At 40.1% G+C, this 21,842-nt stretch overlaps 1 protein-coding gene across 1 annotated transcript; it reads left to right on the top strand.

Annotated features, from left to right (window-relative positions):
• Positions 1-1,288: 1,288 nt before the first annotated feature.
• fyb1a (FYN binding protein 1 a) lies at positions 1,289-20,704 on the top strand. The gene is made up of 18 exons (XM_084114311.1): positions 1,289-1,371; positions 2,789-3,356; positions 4,858-4,990; positions 5,570-5,637; positions 5,885-5,907; positions 6,144-6,184; positions 9,958-10,117; positions 10,744-10,903; positions 11,068-11,170; positions 11,311-11,321; positions 11,471-11,525; positions 18,964-19,007; positions 19,313-19,379; positions 19,630-19,729; positions 19,804-19,966; positions 20,056-20,086; positions 20,387-20,418; positions 20,517-20,704. Exons 1-18 carry the CDS (start codon positions 1,291-1,293, stop codon positions 20,537-20,539), a joined length of 1,863 nt encoding a protein of 620 aa, XP_083970437.1. The 5' UTR covers positions 1,289-1,290; the 3' UTR covers positions 20,540-20,704.
• The last annotated feature ends 1,138 nt before the right edge of the window (positions 20,705-21,842 follow it).

The following is a 21,842-nucleotide window of genomic DNA, read 5'->3' as shown; positions in this document are numbered from 1 at the left end:
GAATGTTTATATGTGAATAAAAGCCTAAATTCAATCTGTTCATCATATAAAGCGATCGAATCTCTTCAGAAAATTTGGACTAAACCGCTCCTTTCATAGGGATTCGTTTTTATGAACTTTTTGAAGCGTCAAAGTGTCAGTTTTCATCAAAAAGATCCTCATTTGTGTTCTGAAGATGGATTATACACTGATAAAAATGATTTTGTGGTGAGGTGAATACTATAGAAAAAAACAATGTAACTTACATGAAAAAGTTAGTTGGGCAAGAATAAAAAAAAGTACATTTTATATTAGTACTCAATTCAAGCATGTAGAAATGAAAGCATAAATATCAACGTTATAAAATTAAGTAAAATTATTCTGATACTGGTGTTTCCATCATGCACTGGGCCTTGAATAATTAATGAGGTTGATTTTGCACTGTTTTCCAGCTGTATTTACACTATTTTATCATTGCTTTTCTTGTTAGGATTTGTAACTTGCCATTTTGTGACATTTGGAGTTCATTTTCTACCCAAAATGACAAATTCAAACACAAAAACAATCCATCAAATGTTACCGTCATTGTCTGTTGTATTGAGGTTGTATAAGTATTGAGGTTTCTGCGTTCACACAATGCGTAACTTCTGATATGTAGATACTGTATGGTGTCTCACACAATATCTATATACTCAGCCTTTTACTAACCAAGTTAAAATGACTTATTTTCTTTGTTACTTTCACTTAACTTAGTTAAGTAGAGTTTACTTAATTCCATATGTGAAATTTTACTTAAAAAATATTCGTGCAAAAACTTGCCAAAGTAAATTTCACTTATTTCGAATTTTCACTGTTGGGTTGAAACTAACCCTCTAAGCCATTTAGGAGAAAGAAAAAAAGTTGTGGCAAAAAGTTTAAGTCATCAGTTCTTGTGCATGTTCAACCACACTCCTTGAAAACTCATCAGACAAACTAATAACCTAGTGGAAGTTGTTCTGTTCGTCATTATGGTGAGTCCCACTTGTTTGCTCTAACAGTGACTTGTGTGGTGTTTAGAATTAGACGACTGACCTTTATACGCTGCTCGTCTAAACACCAGATATACTATTATTATCATTGTTCGTATTAGAACAGTGATCTTATCATTGTCATTTGACCATCTGACCAGAGTTTGTGTTGGTTCTCGCACTAAATGGCTGTCCAAAGAATGAGACACTGGTTTTGAGCCAATACTAAACCTGACCTCAGATCAGGGATGTTATGCTTGATAGTGAAACACTGGTTACACCTCTTCCAGTTATAGAAACGTGCATGCATTTCCTTTGGGTGTATTTGCGATTCTCACCAGTTTCTGAGCCACTGTACTTCTACACACACTTATGTGCTGGCTGGGTGAGTTTGCAGAGAAATATTGCTACTTTATTTAAATGAGTGTCTTTATTTCGATTTTTGACTTTTCTGTTGATTTAGTTCTTGATTATCTTGATTATACTTGTGTTAGTGCAGTATATTAGAGCAGATGCCTTCAATACTTGAGGATTTTATTATGTTTCTTATTACGATTGATAACTAGTTTGAAGATGTGACTGATAAGAAACATACAATAGTATTTGATCATAGCTGCATTTTGAAGAAGCAGATGCAGTATAGCAACTGTGAATGTAAAGAGTGGCTAGTGTAAAGGCACAAAGGTGTGAATTTTCACAGCTTGTTTAAAAGTTCAGAATGTTTTCATCTGTAGCCTGTTCAAAGAGGTTTGCTGCATTAATTATAATATTAGGGATTATTGTAAATAATAAATAAATATTGTAAATGTGTATATATATATATATATATATATATATATATTTATTTTATTTTTTTCTAATTTTCTGGAGAAAATTAGTTGTTGACTGTGTAAAACGCGCTACCGCAATGCTGGGAGTGGTTGTTAAAGTGTTCAGAGTGGCTTTTAGTGTGTAAAGGTTCTTTATTGGCATCAATGGTTCCTTAAAGAACACTGTAAAAAAATTGTTTCAACTTAAAAAAAAGTAAGTGTTCGTGCTGCCTTAAAATGTTAAGTTCAGTCAACTTGAAATGTTGAAATGCATATTCATGAATCCGCATATACTAAATGAAGCAAGGGTGTAGAGTTACATTCAATTTTAAGGCATGACCAATTTTATTCAAGAATTTTTTTTTTATATATGTATTTTTTGTGATCAAAGATGAGTTTTAAGGGATAAAATTATTGTCTACAGAGGGACTTTAAATATGGAAGTTTCACAGGAAAAACATTCAAAGTCCCCTGTGGTGAAAATCAAGTTTTTATTGTTGTTTATATGTCTATGTGGTGTTTTAATATGATTTAAGACAAACCATGTGCAAATTCACAAGTCGACACCATTGCTGAGTATTTTCTCCTAAAACTGCAGTGAACCAAAGAGTCTCAAAATCACAGTTTGAAATCACTGGTGTTTCTGACGTCTCAAACTACCTTGTAACCAATCGGATCAACGTGTGATCGTCAACGATCGGATCTCTGAGCTGCTTTGAGTGAGTCGAGGCGGGGATCATTTGCATATTCATAGAACCGCGTATACTAAATGAGGCAAGGGTGTAGAGTTACATTCAAGCTATTTCAAGGCATGAATACAATTTTTTTTCAAGGAATTCCTTGTCATTTTGATGAGTTTTAAGGGACAACATTATTGACTACAGTTCGACTTTAATAACATTAACATGTAAGTTTGTGCATTGACTAATGTTAACAAATGAAACTTTATTGTACAGTGTTACCAATGTTTCTTTTATATTTGACTTCTTTTAGGCCACATTTACTAATGTACAAGCTCTGATGTCTCACTTTAACTCACGGGCTGGTGAAAGTATGTTTTCCCAACCTAATCAGAGCAATCAATTCAGGAGCACCAGGACGGAGGACCAGAATCCACCATTGATCCCCAAACCGGTGAAACTCAAACCTGTGGACATGCATAAAGGCGCAGGCTCCAGGCCTTTCCCTAAACCACTCATGGTCAAACCCAACTTTACAGTCAACTCTTTAGAGACTAGATTCAATCCTCTAGTTTCTAGCAACCCGCTCTATAGTGACTCGAGAAGGGATGCTGTTGGAGCAAAGCTGCCCAAAAGAGAACAACAGGAGAACTCGTGTACACAATCCCTTTCAGCAGGAGCCGGACCCTGGACTCCTGCCAAACCATCTGCTATGCAGAAACCTGTTTTTCATAAAGACATCTCTGCAGCGCCGGAAACTGCTACTGATGATTTGTCAGTGCCAAAAACGAAGCATCTCCCCAGTGTGTTTGCTTTAGGAAAGTGTCCTTCCAAACCAGAGAGACCTCCACATGTTAACCTCAACAAGTTCAGAGGGAACGGTAAGACATGGACATCACCATATGGGTTCATTCTTTTTAAATGTCTAGAATTATGTGAGTGTACAACTAAAATACAGTGGTGTCAATAAGATTTTAGACACTTACACAACTGTTCAAAAGTTTGGGGTCAGTAAGTTTTTTTAATGTTTTGTGAAAAGTCTCTTAAGCTCATAAAGACTGTATTTATTTGATTAAAGGTGCTCTAAGCGATGTCACACGTTTTTTAGGCCAAAACATTTTTTGTCACATACAGCAAACATCTCCTCACTATCCACTAGTTGCCTGTCCCACGAACACACCCAGGCTCCACAAACAGCAAGAAAAACAAACTGGCCCAGCCTGGACCACGAAACATAACAAACAGTGTTCCAGCCAATAACCGACAAGAATGATTTGGGGGTGGGGGTTGGGGGGTTAGTGCGCGTGCACATGAAGGGGGGTGTGGAGGAGAGAGAAGCATGAAGAGGGAAGTTAGCTAGAGGAGAGATGTCCTAGACGACGACAATGACTAACGTTAAAATTATATTCTCTTGAATTTTGATATGGCCGACACACGGCCAAAGAGACGACGTTCCGATGAACAAATAGCAAAGAAGAGGGAAAAAGGAGAAGGAACACGAAGTCACAAATTTACATTGGGGGAGGGGACGGGATGAGGAGGAGGGAGGGTCGAGCTAGTCTCAATTTTGTTTGACTTTGACAATACTTTGAACGTCAACAAGAAGTGGCGTCACCCAACTTCGCTTGGAGCACCTTTAAATTATAGAAAAAACTAATATTGCGAAATATTATTACAATTTAAAAGAACTGTTTTCTATTTAAATATTTTTTTTTCAAATGCAATTTATTCCTGTGATCAAAGCTGAATTTTCAGCATCATTACTCCAGTCTTCAGTGTCACATGATCCTTTCTTTCTAGTATGCTGATTTGCTGCTCAAGAAATATTTCTTATTTTCAATGTTGAATTTTTTTTGCAGAATACTTTAGAAATTTCAAAAGAACAGCAATTATATGAAATAGAAATCTTTTGTAAAATTATAACATTCTTTGCTGTCACTTTTGATCAATTTATTGTGTTCCTTGAATGATTAAAGTATTAATTTCTTTAAAAAACATTACTGACCCCAAACTCTTGAACTTTATTTTGAATCACTTAAAATGTCTGAATGTCATTGCATTATATTACAAAATGTGTCAAAAAATGAATACATTCCACAAAAAGAATTTTAAGAAACTAGAATAATAATAATGAACAGCCACATTTACATAAAGAAAATGAATCCTTTAGTAGGACCATTCATAAAGTGTGACTCAAATGTCCAAATACTTTTTTGGGCCTACCATATTCTTGTCTAAACACCCAAAATCCATTTCCCTGAGCTGTGAAATATAACCTATATTTTAAAAAAGAGATTACATTTACAGACTCATGGACGATTCAATGTCTAACGGTTTAGTTTTTGTCGCTTCATGTTCTGTTTCCATCTACTGGTTCATCAGTATCCAACACCAATAATCCTGAGCTTGATCCTGGAATTTTCCCCCTCCCACCGCCACCGGAACGCCTGTCAATCACATCTATGACTCCGCCCCCATCGCCAGACTTCACACTTCCACCTCCTCTCCCTCCACTGTGAGTGCTGACTTTATGAGACGCACGTAAACACAAATCTGGAAATACATACAACAATACAATACAATACATTAAAAAAAAGGGTGTCATGAAATAATAATTACTATTAATTAGTTAATTTCTTGGGACATGGTACTATAGTAATACCATGGGGATTTAGTAGTGAAATACACTGTAAAAATCAATTTTTTCAAAGTTGTAAATAATAAAAAAAGAGTATATTTTATAAGAAAGTACTATTTCAGTCTTTCTACTTCAAAATTTCATATTTGATTCACTGTTACTTGTTTCTTTGAATTATTTGTGAAATTTACTTGCAATTTCTGAGTAAAAATAGTTTCAAAGTAAAGCCTATACACCATTTGTGTGTGTGTGTGTGTGTGTGTGTGTGTACGTGTACCTTGACATTTAAATACCATGGTACATGAGTATGAACTCATAGTTTTTTAATTTCATGGTACCACTGCTGTACTGTGAGGTAATGCAATAGTACAATTGCATGTATTATCATTAATACAAAGTTGTGAAGCATAAATTCAAAAGTAAGCTTGTTTTTACTGTTTGTTCTGTTGTGAACAGGGATCAGACTCTCCAGGAGGATTTGTACGATGATACGGACACCCTGGACAGGACACAGACTTCACTAGGTCTTCAAAGAGAAGTTATATAAATGAGTTTCAAATTAACGTTTGATACATACAGTAACCCCAAGAAATTAATGTCACTGCATTAGATTACAAAATATCAAAGATATCGACCTCATTTTAAAGAAAAAGCACATTCAAGCATCACATGAAATTACATTTATAGGTGTTACTTTAATATTATTGCAGGGCGGGGGCGGGGGTTAGGTCTTTTTTCAAAGTCTGTAAACATCTCTCTTTTCTGTTTTAGGTAAAAGCAGCAATGACCACGAGGTGAGGATTGTGTTTGCTTAAGCTGACATCTGGTGTAGAGCTGTTTTAAATAGCACATCCACATCTCACTTCTAAAACCCTTGGTAAAAATAGTCTGCAAAAAAAACAGCTTCTCAAAAGGCATTTACAAGACAGTCATTATTACAGACTGAAGAAAATGATTGTGTAAATAAAACACTGAATTTTTAAGATTAGTTCATTTGAACTTTTACCGTCTCTGTTTGTTTCTTGTGTAGGAGTCGGGTGAGGAGATATACGAGGATCTTGACAGCAACCGGTGAGATCTCTTATTTAATTGTGGTTGCTAAGTCGAGCATTATTATTACTCAAACTTAGAATTAGTGATTTGAACAAACTCCTGAACCAATAAAATATAAAAGGCATAGTTCATGTTATGCCCTTGTACAAAGTCTTGATTTTGTTTTTGGGGTCTTTTTTTTTTCATGCTTGAATATTCAGAAAAACACATATTTTCACATATTTGACACTGTTGCAGCTCCCCTCTTTCCAGTCTGTCAGTAATGCTCCGTTTAGTTCCTGTCTCTATGAAGCCCCTCCTTCTGAAAAGCTCAGTGTGCTCTGATTGGTCAGCTGGACCAGTGTGTTGTGATTGGTCAACCGCTTTGTTGTTACTCTTACTCTGAAATTTACAACTCAAACTCCTCCTAGAGCTTTAACTCTACATACTCCAAACTCGGCTAAGACCTTCAGCCTATTCTGACTCGGTATGCTATATCTTTTCTAACTGATCGGACTTACGGTTTTCCTAAAAATGACGATCAAAACTCGGAAAAACTCCCATTGACTTACATTGGGGAGTTCTAAAAAATTAAAATCCAGATTCAAACTCACCAAACGACAAAAATTTAAATCTAAACACCTTGAAGACTAATTCAAACTGCCGTTCTACAGTATATACTATATGAGCCATTGAGACTCATTTAAACTAATAAACTCATCTATCTATCTACTTCAAACTATTTTAAACTACTTTAAACTTCAAACTAATTTAAACTTCAAACTACTAAATTTACTCCATTTAAACTTAAAAACTCTAAACTCATACACTTATAAACTAATTAACTTATAAACTAATGAATTCATAGACTTATGAACTCTAAAACTCATAAATTAATAAACTCTGAACTCTTAAACTCATTTAAACTTATAAACTAAACTCAAAAACTTGTACACTTATAAACTCATCCATTTATACACTTATAAACTCTAAACTCATAAACTCTGAGTGTGTGTGTGTGTGTGTGTGTGTGTGTGTGTGTGTGTGTGTGTGAACACACACACACACACACACACTCTAAACTCATTTAAACTTAAACTCTAAACTCATTTAAACTTATAAACTCAAAACTCAAAAACTCGTAAACTACTTTAAACTTCAAACCACTTTAAACTTCTTAAGTTTAAAGCTTCCAGCTCCCAAGCAACTCCATAGCAACCAAACTTGAGTACCCTAGCAACCGTCTTGCAAGACCTATATCTCTGTATCAGAACATCGTATAGAGATGAGGTTTGGCTCTTTTGACTCATGCTAGCAAACAGCACTTCCAACATGCTACACATGCTAGCAGTGAATAGCTACATGCTAATAGCGATTAGTTAAATGCTAAATCATGCAAAGATCATGCTAAGAACTCTATAAAAACTCCATAGTAACCATCTGTGACAACTACCAACCACCTAGTAACACCATAGCAACTGCCCAGAACACCCTAGCAACCGCCTAGCAACCGCCCAGAATACCTTAGCAACCGCCTAGCAACACCATAGCAACCACCCAGAACACCCTAGCAACCATCCAAAACACCCTAGCAACCGTCTAGCAACCACCCAGAACACCCTAGCAACAGCATAGCAACCACCCAGAACACCCTAGCAACTGCCTAGCAACACCCTAGCAACCAACCAGAATACCCTAGCAAACACCTAGCAACAGCATAGCAACCACCCAGAACACCCTAGCAACCGCCTAGCAACACCCTAGCAACCACCCAGAACACCCTAGCAACCGCCTAGCAACCACCCAGAATACCCTAGCAACAACCTAGCAACAGCATAGCAACTACCCAGAACACCCTAGCAACCGCCTAGCAACCACCCAGAACACCTTAGCAACCACCTAGCAACACCATAGCAACCACCCAGAACACCCTAGCAACCGCCTAGCAACCACCCAGAACACCCTAGCAACCACCCAAAGTACCTTAGCAACCACCTAGCAACAGCCTAGCAACCACCCAGAACACCTTAGCAACCACCTAGCAACACCATAGCAACCACCCAGAACACCCTAGCAACCGCCTAGCAACCACCCAGAACACCCTAGCAACCACCCAAAGTACCTTAGCAACCACCTAGCAACAGCCTAGCAACCACCCAGAACACCCTAGCAACCGCCTAGCAACCACCCAAAACACCCTAGCAACACCCTAGCAACCACCCATTAGACCCTAGCAAACACCTAGCAACAGCATAGCAACCACCCAGAACACCCTAGCAACCGCCTAGCAACACCCTAGCAACCGCCTAGCAACCACCCAGAATACCCTAGCAACCACCTAGCAACAGCATAGCAACCACCCAGAACACCCTAGCAACCGCCTAGCAACACCCTAGCAACCACCCAGAATACCCTAGCAACCGCCTAGCAACACCCTAGCAACCACCCAGAACACCCTAGCAACACCCTAGCAACCACCAAAAATACCTTAGCAACCACTTAGCAACACCCTAGCAACCACTTAGCAACACCATAGCAACCACCCAAAATACCTTAGCAACTGCCTAGCAACACCCTAGCAACCACCCAGAATACCATAGCAACCACCTAGCAACCACCCAAAATACCCTAGCAACCGCTTAGCAACACCATAGCAACCACCCAGAACACCCTAGCAACCACCTAGCAACCACCCAGAACACCTTAGCAACCCACTAGAAAACCCGCAACAACTTTTTAACTTTAAACTACTTTAAAATTTAAACTATTTAAACTTCAAACTAATTTAAACTTTAAACTAATTTAAACTTTAGACTAATTTAAACTTTAAACTAATTTAAACTTTAAACTAATTTAAACTCCAAACTACTTTAAACTTCTTCAAACTTTCTGGTCCAGCTTTCTCAAGCCAACTTAAAGTTTGTCTCAACGAACTTTTTAATCTAGATGAATATCATAGTTCCTGTCTCTATGAAGCCCCTCCTTCTGAAAAGCTCAGTGTGCTCTGATTGGTCAGCTGGACCAGTGTGTTGTGATTGGTCAACCGCTTTGTGCGTTTTGGTAATGTCACGCCCCTCACCATAACTGTGAGTTTCAATACACTACTAACACATCTCAATCAGGCCTCGTCCCCTTTATTTTGAGTATGCCTTGGGTGGGAATTATTTAAATGAGGAATATTGTGACATATTCGTTTCTGGAAGAAAACTGGGAGTTTCAGGGAGTTCAGAAACAGTGCACACTGATAGAGAGAACAACTGCTGCTGGAGTGACTTTGTGCTTTGTAAGTTTGCAGACATTTTTCATGCTCAAAGAGCAACATTACACACTAAAGAAAGTAGAAAATGTAAAAAAGCATAATTGATCCTCTTTAAACACAGCATTAAACCGAAGTTGCAATAGTCTTTTCTTCCCTATTGTGATGTATATCCGAGTGAAATGACTTTTCAAACGAGAAAAAATGGAGGGTGGGATTTGATTTTGTCCATGGGGAATTGATTGGATGATTGTGGTTTGCTATTGGTGGATCTCATGTGAGTGACAGGTTGCCCCGCCCCCACGCCAGTGAACACATCATCAGAGAAGAGATTATTCATTAGAGAAGTAATTTTCAACAAACTTGTGAACCATCACCCATCGTAATAGCAAGTTCTGCACCGACAAATGCCACTCACATTTTCTTCAGGAAATCTGGTTACTCTTTAGCAAAGGCTGCAGTTCAATTGGTCTCAAATTTTAATATGATTAATGAGATAAAAGAAGAAAGAATACTTACTCAAAACTCTTCTAATGGAAAACTTTCCTCTACACAGGCCTGAAGACAACAAAGAAACGATGGAGGAAAAGACGCCAAAAGAATCAAAAGAACTCAAGAAAAAGCTTGAAAAAGAAGAGAAGAAACGCTTGGAGCAGGAGAAGAAAGAGAAGAAAGAGCGAGAGAAAAGGCAGCAGGAGGCCAGGAAAAAGTTTAAAGTGAGTACAAACAGCTCAATCTGGATATCTCTGTTTTGAGCTTATGTGGGGGGTTTTATTTTCATGAATCTCATAAAACCTGTCAAGTACATGCCTGGAGACACATTTCACCTCAAAATTAAAATTATATTTCAGATTAGAAGATATTTTTTTAGGATTACGACATTATTTGTATATAATCATATATAATCTTTTCTCCATAATCATAGGAGTCTTTACTTTGATATAAATTACTTGGTTCATGCTGATTTTAAAAATTAGAATTTGTGGATAGAAATCGTTCTTAATTTAAGTTATTACGTTTGTGTGTGTGTGTGTGTGTATGTGTGTAGGGATTTACCCATCTCTGATGCTGTTTCAACCCAACTTTGGGTCAAATATGGACAAACCCAATGGCTGGGTTACATTTTTAAATGACATTTTTAACCCACCGTTTGGGTTTGTCCATATTTGACCCAAAATTATGTTAAAACAACCCAGCATTTTTTAGATTGTGGACATTAAGTAACTGGAATATTTGTGTATTTATAAACTTTTTTTTTTTTTTTTTTAAATGAAGGCTAACATTAGTAAGTGGTATAGTGATGGCTATAACTTCACCATCACTGTAATTTCTGCTCGGCTAGATCAAGGGTACGATTGAGGTAGTGGACACAGTGAAGGCCAGTGTGGACCACAAAGGTGGGAAGAACAAACTTCCACTGAAGCAGGGAGAGACCATTGAAATCGTGCGCAAAACAGAAAACCCGAAGGACTACTGGCTCGCCAGGAACACTGAAGGCCACTGTGAGTTAATCTGCCACACTGCACTGGATTTACACACAACATCTAATATATGTATATGCTGATATGTCGTGTTAAACTGAACATGCTCTATATTAGACTGTCTCTTCCTCGTTGAATAGCCATGGTTAGCTGCTATTATTGTGTTGGTGTGTTTTTCCATACAGATGGTTTTGTGAAGCCTGACACTCTAGATGTGCCTGTTGAAGTGAGACACACACAGGATGGACAGGAGGTGTATGATGATGTGGGTGCTAGTGAAGTCAATAAGTAAGAGAGTAACTGGTACACTTATTTACAGTATTAACATTATTGAAGTAATGTTTTACTAATTTAAAAACGTTATGTTATGTAATGTAATGTTTTATTATTTATGTTTTAACTAAAAAAAAAACATTTATTTTTTTCAGTCTACCCGATGGTAAGCCATTGCATTATACATTTAATAAATATAAATGTAAATAACATTGCAATCATTTATCGAGTGTCAAGTGAAGGAAGCGTAAAAGGATATACAGTCTTTGTTTTGTTTCCCCTTGTTCACAAATTTTGTCATGTGACTACTGACAGCAGTTGAGTGTGAAGATATTTATGAGTGTGCAGAAGATAATCAAGCTGATTTCAGGTGAGTTCATTTTTCATGTTCAAAAGCTCTTAATATTTCACTAAAACTGGTATATGCATCTAAGCAATCAATGACAGCACTTTTCATTTTTTTCTATTAGATTTTTTTTAATTTGATTCTCTTTTGTAGTACTTATATAGTTTTTGTATTATATATATATAGTGTGTGTGTATAGTGTTCCTGTGATGGTAAATCTGAGTTTTCAGCATCATTACTCCAGTGTCAAATGATCCTTCAGAAATCATTATAATATGCTGATTTAGTAGCCTGGTTAAAACCAGACCATTCTCAGTAGTAACTGAGTTATGGTCTGGCAAAGCTCCATAGACAAATCATTTCCAAAGGGGCGTCACCAACGGACGTCGCTCAAATGCCTCTGGGCGCAGCTGGATAGACCTAAAACCAATCAGAGCGATCGTCATCTTGTAAAGCCATATGCTGCGTCCCAATTTGCCTAAGTTACACTACGCCATAAAAGTATGTACTCTTTTTGTGAAGAAAAGATATTTACTTTTGAATGTGTAGCAAAAAAGTAGGCAAGCTTTAGGACATACTACTTCGTTATCTTTATCGGACGGATCTGTCGCGTGCATCCTGTCGCTTAAACTGCCCTCAGTAGCGGTTTTTGGCACGGGCGAACCGGGCGGCATTTTTTTGGGGGGGGTTTAGTCTTGACTTCTGGTCGTGACTCGTCTATTATGTTTACAGAAGAGGCGAGACACACAGGATCTGTATTATAAGTTTTTTTTACTTTCTCTTCCTCACCATCCACGCATGCGCACAACATAAACATCACGCAGCTGATTCCATGACAACCAACACAGCTAGTTTACTTCATAATAGTACCCCCTTGCTTATTCCTAGCAGTGTGTAAATAAATGCTTTTAGTTAATTATGTGAACACAACATTTCCCCCCCCCTCCCAAGAAACTAGACTTATACATAACTAAGTCCTTGCCAGAACAATTGAACAGTACAATACCTAGTGCAAGGCCTACACTGTCACCCTGTGACAAAGTCCTTTAAATAGGCAGGGCGAACCCTGGCCCTTACGGGTCGGCCCTCCTCGACCTCAGGCTGCGGCCATTCCAAAACCGCTGGGGAGTTCCCCATAGCTGGACTTGTGGCACGGGCCGGCCCTGGATCTGACTGGAGGCCAGGGGAAAGCAGATGAGATTGCAGGTCAGGGGCAGGTTTCTGAGGCACTGGTGACGGTGCGGCCTGAAGAGTATGGGAAGCCTGCTGTGGCCCTGTACATGTCGGCACCAGTGGAGGAGGGACTGATGGCAGTGGAGCCACCATTTCCTCACCTGGCCTCCGCACTTTCCTCAGTCTTTTAGCATGCCATCGTGATCCGTCACTAAGCATGAATGTGGCTGGGCCCAGCTGGCGGTGCACCTGAAAGGGCTGGCTCCAGTATGAAGCCATCTTGTTGCCCCGATGTGGCCTACGTGCTCGAACCCAGTCGCCTGCAGTAATAGCAGTGGCCTTGACCCTATGTTTCCGGTCAAAATACTGCCGCATCCGTTGCTGGTGCCTGTTTACAGCGGCTTTGGTCTGAGCCTGAGAGCTGCCGGCTGTAGGCATTGCCATGCCCTGTGCCTTGAGTCTGTCCAGTGGCAGTTCCATCTCCTGGCCCAGCATGAGAAGTGCTGGAGAGGCCCCAGTTGTAGCGTGTTGGCTGGCCCTGTAGTGCATTAAGGTTTGGTTGAGTGCTGTCTGGAATGTACACCCCTGAGCCAGGTGAGCCCGGACGCCATTCTTTAGGCTCTGGTTGAACCGCTCCACACCGCCATTTGCTTGTGGGTTGTAGTATGCTGTGCGGATGTGTTTGATTCCCCTATCACTGAGGAACTGAGAAAAGTCTGCAGAGATGAACTGAGGTCCGTTATCTGTTGTGATGGCACGAGGCATGCCCCAACGCGCAAACAAGACTTCTAGAATGTCAGTGATTACCTGTGTTGTGACAGTTCCAGCCGGAGCCACTTCAGGCCATTTCGAATGGAGGTCGTACAGCACCACAAGGAAACGCTGATGATGGGGAATTCCACGGCCATGGATCTCTCCACAGATGTCAAGCTGGAGATGTTCCCATGGGCGGGACGGCCATGGAACCGGCTGCAGCGGGGTTGGCACTGGAGGTCCAGTTTTCCCACTAAGGAGGCATGGCACACAATCCTTAACAAGGGCTTCAATATCGCGATCAATGCCTGGCCACCAGATGAGATCTCGGCATCGCTGTTTGAGTTTAACAATGCCTAGGTGCCCCTCGTGTGCCATGGATAGTACGCGGGCCCGCAGGCTACAGGGCACCACGGTGCACAGGCCCCTGGAGATACAAACACCACCCCAACATGAAAGTTCATCACGCACCCTTGCGAATGGCATGAGCTCATCACAAACCTTTGCTGGCCATCCAGAGCGAATGTACGTGCGTAGCGAGGACAGTGTGGGGTCACGCTCTGACTCGTGCTGCAACTCCTCCAACGACACGGCCGACTGCAAGGGCGTGTGAAGCATGTGAATTAATTCGGTCTCTGAGTCTTCATCAGGGGAGACCATGGGTGTGGGGCCATCGATGGAACGAGAGAGTACGTCGGCGACTACATTGTCCCTTCCAGGGGTAAATTTCAGTACATAGTCATATTGCCTCAGCCTTTCCCCCCATCTGTGTAAGCGCAGGGGTTTATGACCGGATCCAGATGCTGTCAGCAATGCGGTCAAGGCCTGATGGTCGGTCCTGAGGGTGAAACGCCGTCCGTAGAGGTAAAGGTGCCACCTCTCTGAAGCCCAAACACAGGCAAGCGCCTCACGTTCACCCACAGAGTAGCGCTGTTCTGTTGGTGTTAATGCCCTGGAGGCGAAGGCTACAGGTCTCTCCACCCCGTCCTGCACCTGTGAAAGGACTGCACCAATAGCCCGATCTGAAGCATCACAAGTGACTAGAGTCAGACATTCAGGGTTGAAGTGGGCTAGTACCGGGGGTGTTGTGAGCTGGGCTTTCAGTGTTTGTACGGCCTCAGAACATGCTGTAGTCCAGTGCCATGGCTCTTCTTTTTTAAGCAGCTGGCGGAGAGGTGCAGTGGTGTGTGAGTAATGGGGCAGGAAACGGAGATAATAGGCCGTCATGCCTAAAAATGAGGCCACTTGAGAGGCTGAGGTCGGCTCTGGAATCCTGTGTATGGCATCGACATTGGACTGTAGAGGGGAAATCCCTTTGGCTGACAAGCGGAACCCCACAAAGTCGATGGCTGGGGCAGCAAAGCAGCATTTTTCTGGGTTCAGAGTCAGGTTGTTCTGAAGAAGGGCCTGAGCCACCCTCTGGAGGTGCTCGTTGTGTGTCTCGATGTCTTGGGCATGAATAACAATGTCATCCAGAAAAACCGCTACCCCAGGGATGCCAGCCAGTATTGTGCTCATCACCTTCTGAAAGCAGCTAGGGGCGGAGCTTAACCCAAAGGCCATTCGAGTGTACCGGAACACCCCAGCATGCGTCACGAAAGCAGTGAGGTCCCTGCTGGCTGGGTGGAGTGGTACCTGCAGGTAGCCCTGACGTAAGTCAAGCTTTGTGAAGACTGTTGAGCCGTGAAAGTGTGCAGTGAGCTCCTCTGAGGTAGGCAAAGGATATCTGTCTGGAATAACTGCCTTATTCACCAAGTGTAGGTCCACACATATTCTTATTCCCCCAGATTTTTTTTTTGCAATGACTAGGTTTGAAATCCAGGGAGCAGCGTTGACTGGTTCAATAATTCCCATGTCCAGGAGTGTCCCAAGTTCGCGGGTGACCTCGTCTCTCAAGGCAAAGGGGATCCTGCGCAGGGGCTGGATGACAGGTGACACATCCGGGTTCACCAGAGGCCTGTGTGTGAAGGCTGAGAGACAGCCTAGGCCTTCGAACAGAGCCGGCCACTTTTGCTGCCAAGTGGAGGTGATGTGGTGAATGTCGGAGCCAGCATCATCCCTGAGCGTGAACCCCAGGCCTGTGAACAGGTCCAGGCCTAGAAGATTGGCTCCCCTCCTCGCAATGTGAAAGGGGAAAGATGGTAGGTGCTTGGAGCCATAGTGAACCGGCACGTGGAGCACACCTAGGATGTCAATCCTGGAGCTGTCATAGCCACATAGAGCGGTGGCAGGATGTTCTAGTGGCAGGTGAGAGAAAAACTTATAGTAAGTGCTTGAATTTAGGAGCGATGCAGCCGCACCAGTGTCCATTAATAAGGGTAGGGTTACTTCAGCTAACTGGATGGTACATGTTTTGAAAGCCACCTGACCAGCAGTCACATTTCTGATCTCTGTATAGTTGTGCTGAGCTGGTGGAGGTCCAGTGTGTTGTGGGAGAGTGGCCGGGGCTGAACGGCACATCTTGGCAAAATGGTTTTGCTTCAGACAGTTTCTACATTGTTGCCCTCTGGCAGGGCAATGCTGTGCCTTAGAATTGTGTGATTTAGAACCACAGTTACCACATACCTCTGCAGTTCGCCTATTGTTCTGTCTCTGTGTGAATTGTACCGGGAAACCTTGCTCTGAACACCGACTGTCGTTGGCGGAGTGCATGCTGGTGTGATAGGCAGGCTGCAACTGCTCTGCCGCTCTGTCCGCGAGGGGGCGCGCGCCCGCCAGCTGAGACGTGCATTCCATGGCTGTCTCGACTTGCAGCGCTATCTCCACAGCTCTGTTTAAAGTCAAATCGTCCGCTTCTAGTAACAGCTTTTCTCTTGTTTTCTCACACGATGTCCCTTCAATGAACTGGTCCCGAATTATTTGATCTTGCAGAACCCCATAGTCACACAAGCGCGCCAAGTCTTTTAAGTCTGTCACGTAGTTTCGAACTGACTCACCGGGTCGTTGCAGGCGAAGTTTATACCGACGGAGTAAAGTCCTTTGGTGGCCAGTGAAATGGGTCGTCAAGAGGGTAACTGCAGCATCGTAGTCGTTGGGCGTCCCCAGATTGCGAAAAATGCGTTGCCCCTCCACTCCCAGACAATGGCGGAGGAGCGCCATTTTCCTCTTGTCGGTAATGTCATCAAAGCCCAAAGCGTCCAGGTAGACTGTGAAACTCTCCAGCCAGTTTGCCCATGGGACTGGAGGATCTCCGGGGACGGCAAGAAAGTGTGCAGGTGGGGGTAGACCAAATTCAGCCATCCTCGTCGCCAATATTATGTTTACAGAAGAGGCGAGACACACAGGATCTGTATTATAAGTTTTTTTTACTTTCTCTTCCTCACCATCCACGCATGCGCACAACATAAACATCACGCAGCTGATTCCATGACAACCAACACAGCTAGTTTACTTCATAATAGTACCCCCTTGCTTATTCCTAGCAGTGTGTAAATAAATGCTTTTAGTTAATTATGTGAACACAACATCGTCGTGAGTGACAGTTGGTATGGGGGGATCAGGGGAAATCTGTTGATTGTTGATGTCGAGTGCCAAATAAGAGATGGACAAGAAAGGTCAAAGCCATCAGGTGCCCAATTTATAAACGAGCGAAAGATAAAGGTATGCAACTATGTTTTCTCTGTATGATTACGGTATCCATGTCATGAATGAAGGGGCAATATTAATTGGTGGGCATAACTCTTAATTGTTAGCCTTTTTGCTATGATTCTTGCTATGCTTAACAATAATTCGGTTTTAACTCAAACACGAGATCTAATTTCACCATAATATTGTGCTTTGCAACAAAACTGTTACAAGTTCAGTTATTACACTGTAAATATTACACTTACTTAGTATTTTTGTATTGTTTCCAGTCCAAATATCAAACATTTCTTAAATAAAGATGCATAACGTTATTTTACTAAAGTAGTAAAATGACATAAGTAGGGCTGGGTATTGACACAAATTTCACAATTCAATTCAATTTCGATTCACAAGCTTACAATTCGATTCGATTTAGATTACGATTCGATTCGATTCAATATCGATTATTTTGGATATCAGGTACAATACATTGCAAATTTTCTCAAGGAAAACAAATCTCTTAACTATTATTGTAAACTATGGGAGTCAGTTGTAGCCTATAGGCTTCATTAGCCTACTATAATATTGAAGGTAAAAATGAACTGATTTGTATACAAACACTTAGAATACACTTTTATTTATTTTTATAATAATAAAGTTATATGAAATTATATAAAAATTTAAATGGTGGCTGTCATAAAAAACTTTCCAGATTTATTCAAACATGCATTAAATATTGAAGAACATAAAAAATTATAATGAATAGCCTATGTAATATGGTGCATATATTTAACAAAATGCTCTTCTCTAGAGTTAATTTTTCTAGCTGACTAACGAGTTTATGGTCACTGGATATTTTTTTCTGAGGTAAATGTGACGTTACATGACATTTGTTTACTAACGTCTTTCCACGGTTGAAACACTGATTGAGCGATTCCATGTGACATGATACGGACTTCGATAAGTTGTACTCTATCTTTTAACACACTTTCAGATGCTCATTCATGTTTATTTCGCGCTGTAACTGGTATTATTAAGGCGGAAGAGAAGGAATGTGCGCTCTGCGCTGCTGCTGCTCTTGAGCTGCGCCAGAGCGATCTCACGCCACAGCGCCAAAACGGTAATTATGTTTTTGAATTTCGTAAGAAAATGGACGTAATTTGAAATCTGAGACTTCGTTTCATATCAATAATAACAAAGCACAAAGATTATTGTGATTTATTGGATGGGATGCGCGCAACAATATTCCATTCATTCATCAACTGAAAACAGGATGACTAATCGATTCTTGGGATTTAAGAATCGATATCGTTTCGTAAAAATGAGAATCGAATAAAATCGAGAAATCGATCTTTTTTACCCAGCCCTAGACATAAGATATTAAGTCTTGATTTCTGGGGAAATAAATAAAAATTGAGTTTTTGCTACTGATTTAGTAGCTAATCTTGAAAACAGTTGTGCTGCTAAATATTTTAATGGAAACTGTGATACATTTTTACAGGATTATTTGATCCAGCTTTAATTTGAAATAGAAATCTTTTATAATATTATAAGTATATTTACTGACACATTTGATCATTTTAATGCATCCTTGCTTGCTGAATAAAAGTAATATTAACCAAAGCAAATTATTGAAATCAACATTTATCTCTAAATTTAGGGGATTTGAGCTTATGTACAATAAATACATATTGTATAACAATAAATAAATGTTATTGTATTTTAAATTATATTAAATAATGTTTCAAATGTATATTAAACATATATTTGTGTATAAATACACACTGTTTTATAAAATGTAAAAAAAGAATAGTCATATTTGTAGTAAAAAAAATAAACACTAATCTGTGCAGCTTTCACTCTGATAGGTGACAGTCTAAAGTCCTTTTTTAGAAAACAAATATTATTTAAAGCACCTTTAACCTTTGTGAAGCGCATGTGGATTTACTGGCAGTTTTCTGTCATTTTGCAGCTTCCTCCCTCCACCCCCTCCAGACTTTGAATGTAATGTTATGGGTGAGTAATACTCACTTTAACTGTACATTAAAATAATATTAATTTAGTTCATAATCTAAAAGCACTGTATTTCATTTAACATTTATAAATGCTTAAACTGTAATGTTTGCTCACTCCTATTTAAGATTCCTGTAGCTTAAACTGTAGAACATAGGTTTGATTCCCTGGGAATGCATGATCAAAGGAAGTACAAATCATATTTTGGATGCAGTGTAATTCACTTTGGATAAAAGCATCTGCCATGTGCATTAATGTAAATGCTCCACCCAGAAACCCCTGAGATGTTTTTGGTTTATGCCCAGCAGATGCCACTGATGACACGTATGATGATGTGACTTCAACAGACTTCCCTCCACCTCCTTCTCCTTGCAGGTTACTTCATACATGTTACAAAAGAAGAACAGCAGACACACATTTTCATCGACATGTTGTTTTAGGAGGCCGTCCATTTAATTAGAATTGGCAACTAGGTCACTTTAAGATCATGACTATAAACTTTGGCCTTTTACCACAAGACCTGCATGGTCTATTTTCTGTGAATCCTTGAGTTTTAGTGCTTTCAAAATTATGTCAGTGAGTTTTGCACCACTCAGATCTTCTTTTCTTTTCTTGTTCACTGCAGTAATCCAAAGTTCATCTCAACAAGCCAGACAAACGTGATGGACCCAAAGAAAAAGAAAAAGTTTGAGAAGGAGGAAAAAGAGTTTAGGAAGAAGTTCAAAGTAAGACACACACTATTTTAACTGCTGGTGTGAAATGATTCTGTATACTAACCCCTTACTTCCTCTTCTTGCAGTATAATGCAGAAATCAAAGTGCTTTATCAAGCTACTGTTCTCCCATCACTGTCTATGAAGAAGTTTGGTAATAAAGACCTGCTGATAAAACCCGGAGAAATGATTGATGTGATAGTTCACCCTTTAGATGACAAACTCATCTGCCGAAACAGCGAAGGGAAATGTAAGTTGACTGAGGAAATAATACCTGTGCTGAGATGCACATTACAGCCGAACAGGAAACTGTTATTAAATAGTCTATCTCTGTTTCAGTTGGTTATGTGTCTGCTGCTAATTTGGAGCAGTAAGTACAGTCTTCTTGTTCAGTTCTATTTCTATTCTGGTGTATCCTTTTGCATGTAATTTTTTTTAATTTTTTTTTTCACCTGTCAATAACTACAGTTTTTGCTTTTTTTAAGCACTCCTGACTCATTTGATATGCCTAAATATTTGTGAATATTACTGAATTTTGAGTAAATATTGTGTACAAATATTGTGTACAGCAATACCATCAGCCACCTTGCTCTCTTGATATTAAAATAGTTTCGGCTGATCAGTTGACCACAACTTCATATTTTTTGTCTCACTTCCTTTCCTCTCTAAGGGACGGATCTGTTTATGATGATGTTGGTGATGGTAAGGTTCAACTTGCACAGGCACAGTTAATGAATATGTATTTAGTTTACATCCTTTTACTGCAATTCATTTTTTCTGCTTCATCTTGTATGTTACAGAGTGCATCTACGACAATGATTAAGCACGGATCAACTCATCTAGCATGTTTTCATCACTTTGAACATCCTTATTTGTCATCGATCCTTTCACAAAAAACAATGTTTTATCATTGTTTGAGATTGATATATAGTGAATATTATACATTGTATATACATAGTGCCCTCAGTAAGAATAAAGTAATGTGATCAAAAAACTGTAAACGTCCTTTCTTTCATGAATTGAATGTTTTGCTCTAACAACTTTAACTAAAATGTAAAAATGTACACCAGTGAAGCGGCAATTGAATTAAAATGTACATTTAAAATAAAAATGTCCACATGTGACACCCCAAGCCATCCAAAAAGAAGTTTTGACGATGGAAAAAACAAAACCTGTGCTTGAGACTGTCTGAATGGTAAAAAAAAAACAAGTTTATAATATTATTCTACATATAATAATGTTATAATAATTTTAACGAACCCCAAACCTTTATAATTAAACATAGTGTGTATATGAAGAGTTCAGAAGCAAAAGCCTCTAAGTGCCATCTGAAATTTTCTTCTAGAATGATCATTTTTATCAAGCTCGTATTTTTAAATTAAGTAATTTCACCAAATTAATCACAAATAATCCTACAAATGCAGTCCATTTTGCAATCAAATTGGAGGTTTTAACTTGTCAATCATGACTTGTTTACACATTTTGTCTGCGCTGTTTTTATTATATTTACTATTATTTTATTTATTTTAGTTTCTATGTTCTCTTACGAGAGGTCTCTCGTACTGCGTAAGATATCTTACGCTAGGGGGAAAATCCTTTTTCCGCGAGATATTGAAGCCAAAAATTATCCTTAATTTTGTAATAATGCAAAACGCGTTGCGGCAGCATACAGACATAGGCGAGGCAGCTCGCGCGCCTATTGGCTGTTCTGCGGCAACTGCAGCAGCCTATTGAGCAAGGCCTGGCGTGACGCCAGACCCAATGAGGGTGCTTCACGCCCGCTGTGTCACATCCTGCCGAAACGGGCGTGGTCTAGGCCTATAAATACCGCTCGCAGGCAGCTATTATCTGATTTTTCATCCTTCAAGCGAAGCACACGCATCGCTGGAGCTGGAGAGAAGCCGCGCTGTCTGAGAGAGAGCACCTTCAGCGGGACGAGTCACTGAAGTCGCTGGCCGCGCCGCCTTCCTTGCCTTCCTGCTGCGCTATCCGGCGTTATATCCTTTCTCTGCTACTGTGTTTATGTATGTGTGTGTGCTCGCCGCCGCGACACACACTCTCATTGCACTAAAAGAGCTGGTCTTTTTCAAGACGCCCCTTTCCTGAGGATCACGCAGCTCTCGCGC

Source organism: Abramis brama (genome assembly GCF_963993115.1).
Source record: "Abramis brama genome assembly, chromosome: 5".
NCBI lineage: Eukaryota > Metazoa > Chordata > Actinopteri > Cypriniformes > Leuciscidae > Abramis > Abramis brama.
Note: the sequence above shows the minus strand (reverse complement) of the source record. Positions and strands in the feature narration are given on the sequence as shown.

Excerpts from the sequence above, each read along its gene's own strand:
- fyb1a (XM_084114311.1), top strand. The coding sequence starts at position 1,291 with ATGCATTTCCTTTGGGTGTATTTGCGATTCTCACCAGTTTCTGAGCCA. Across the intron at positions 5,638-5,884 it reads CAGGACACAGACTTCACTAG|GTAAAAGCAGCAATGACCAC; the intron begins GTCTTCAAAGAG and ends TTTCTGTTTTAG. Across the intron at positions 19,380-19,629 it reads CCACCTCCTTCTCCTTGCAG|TAATCCAAAGTTCATCTCAA; the intron begins GTTACTTCATAC and ends TGTTCACTGCAG.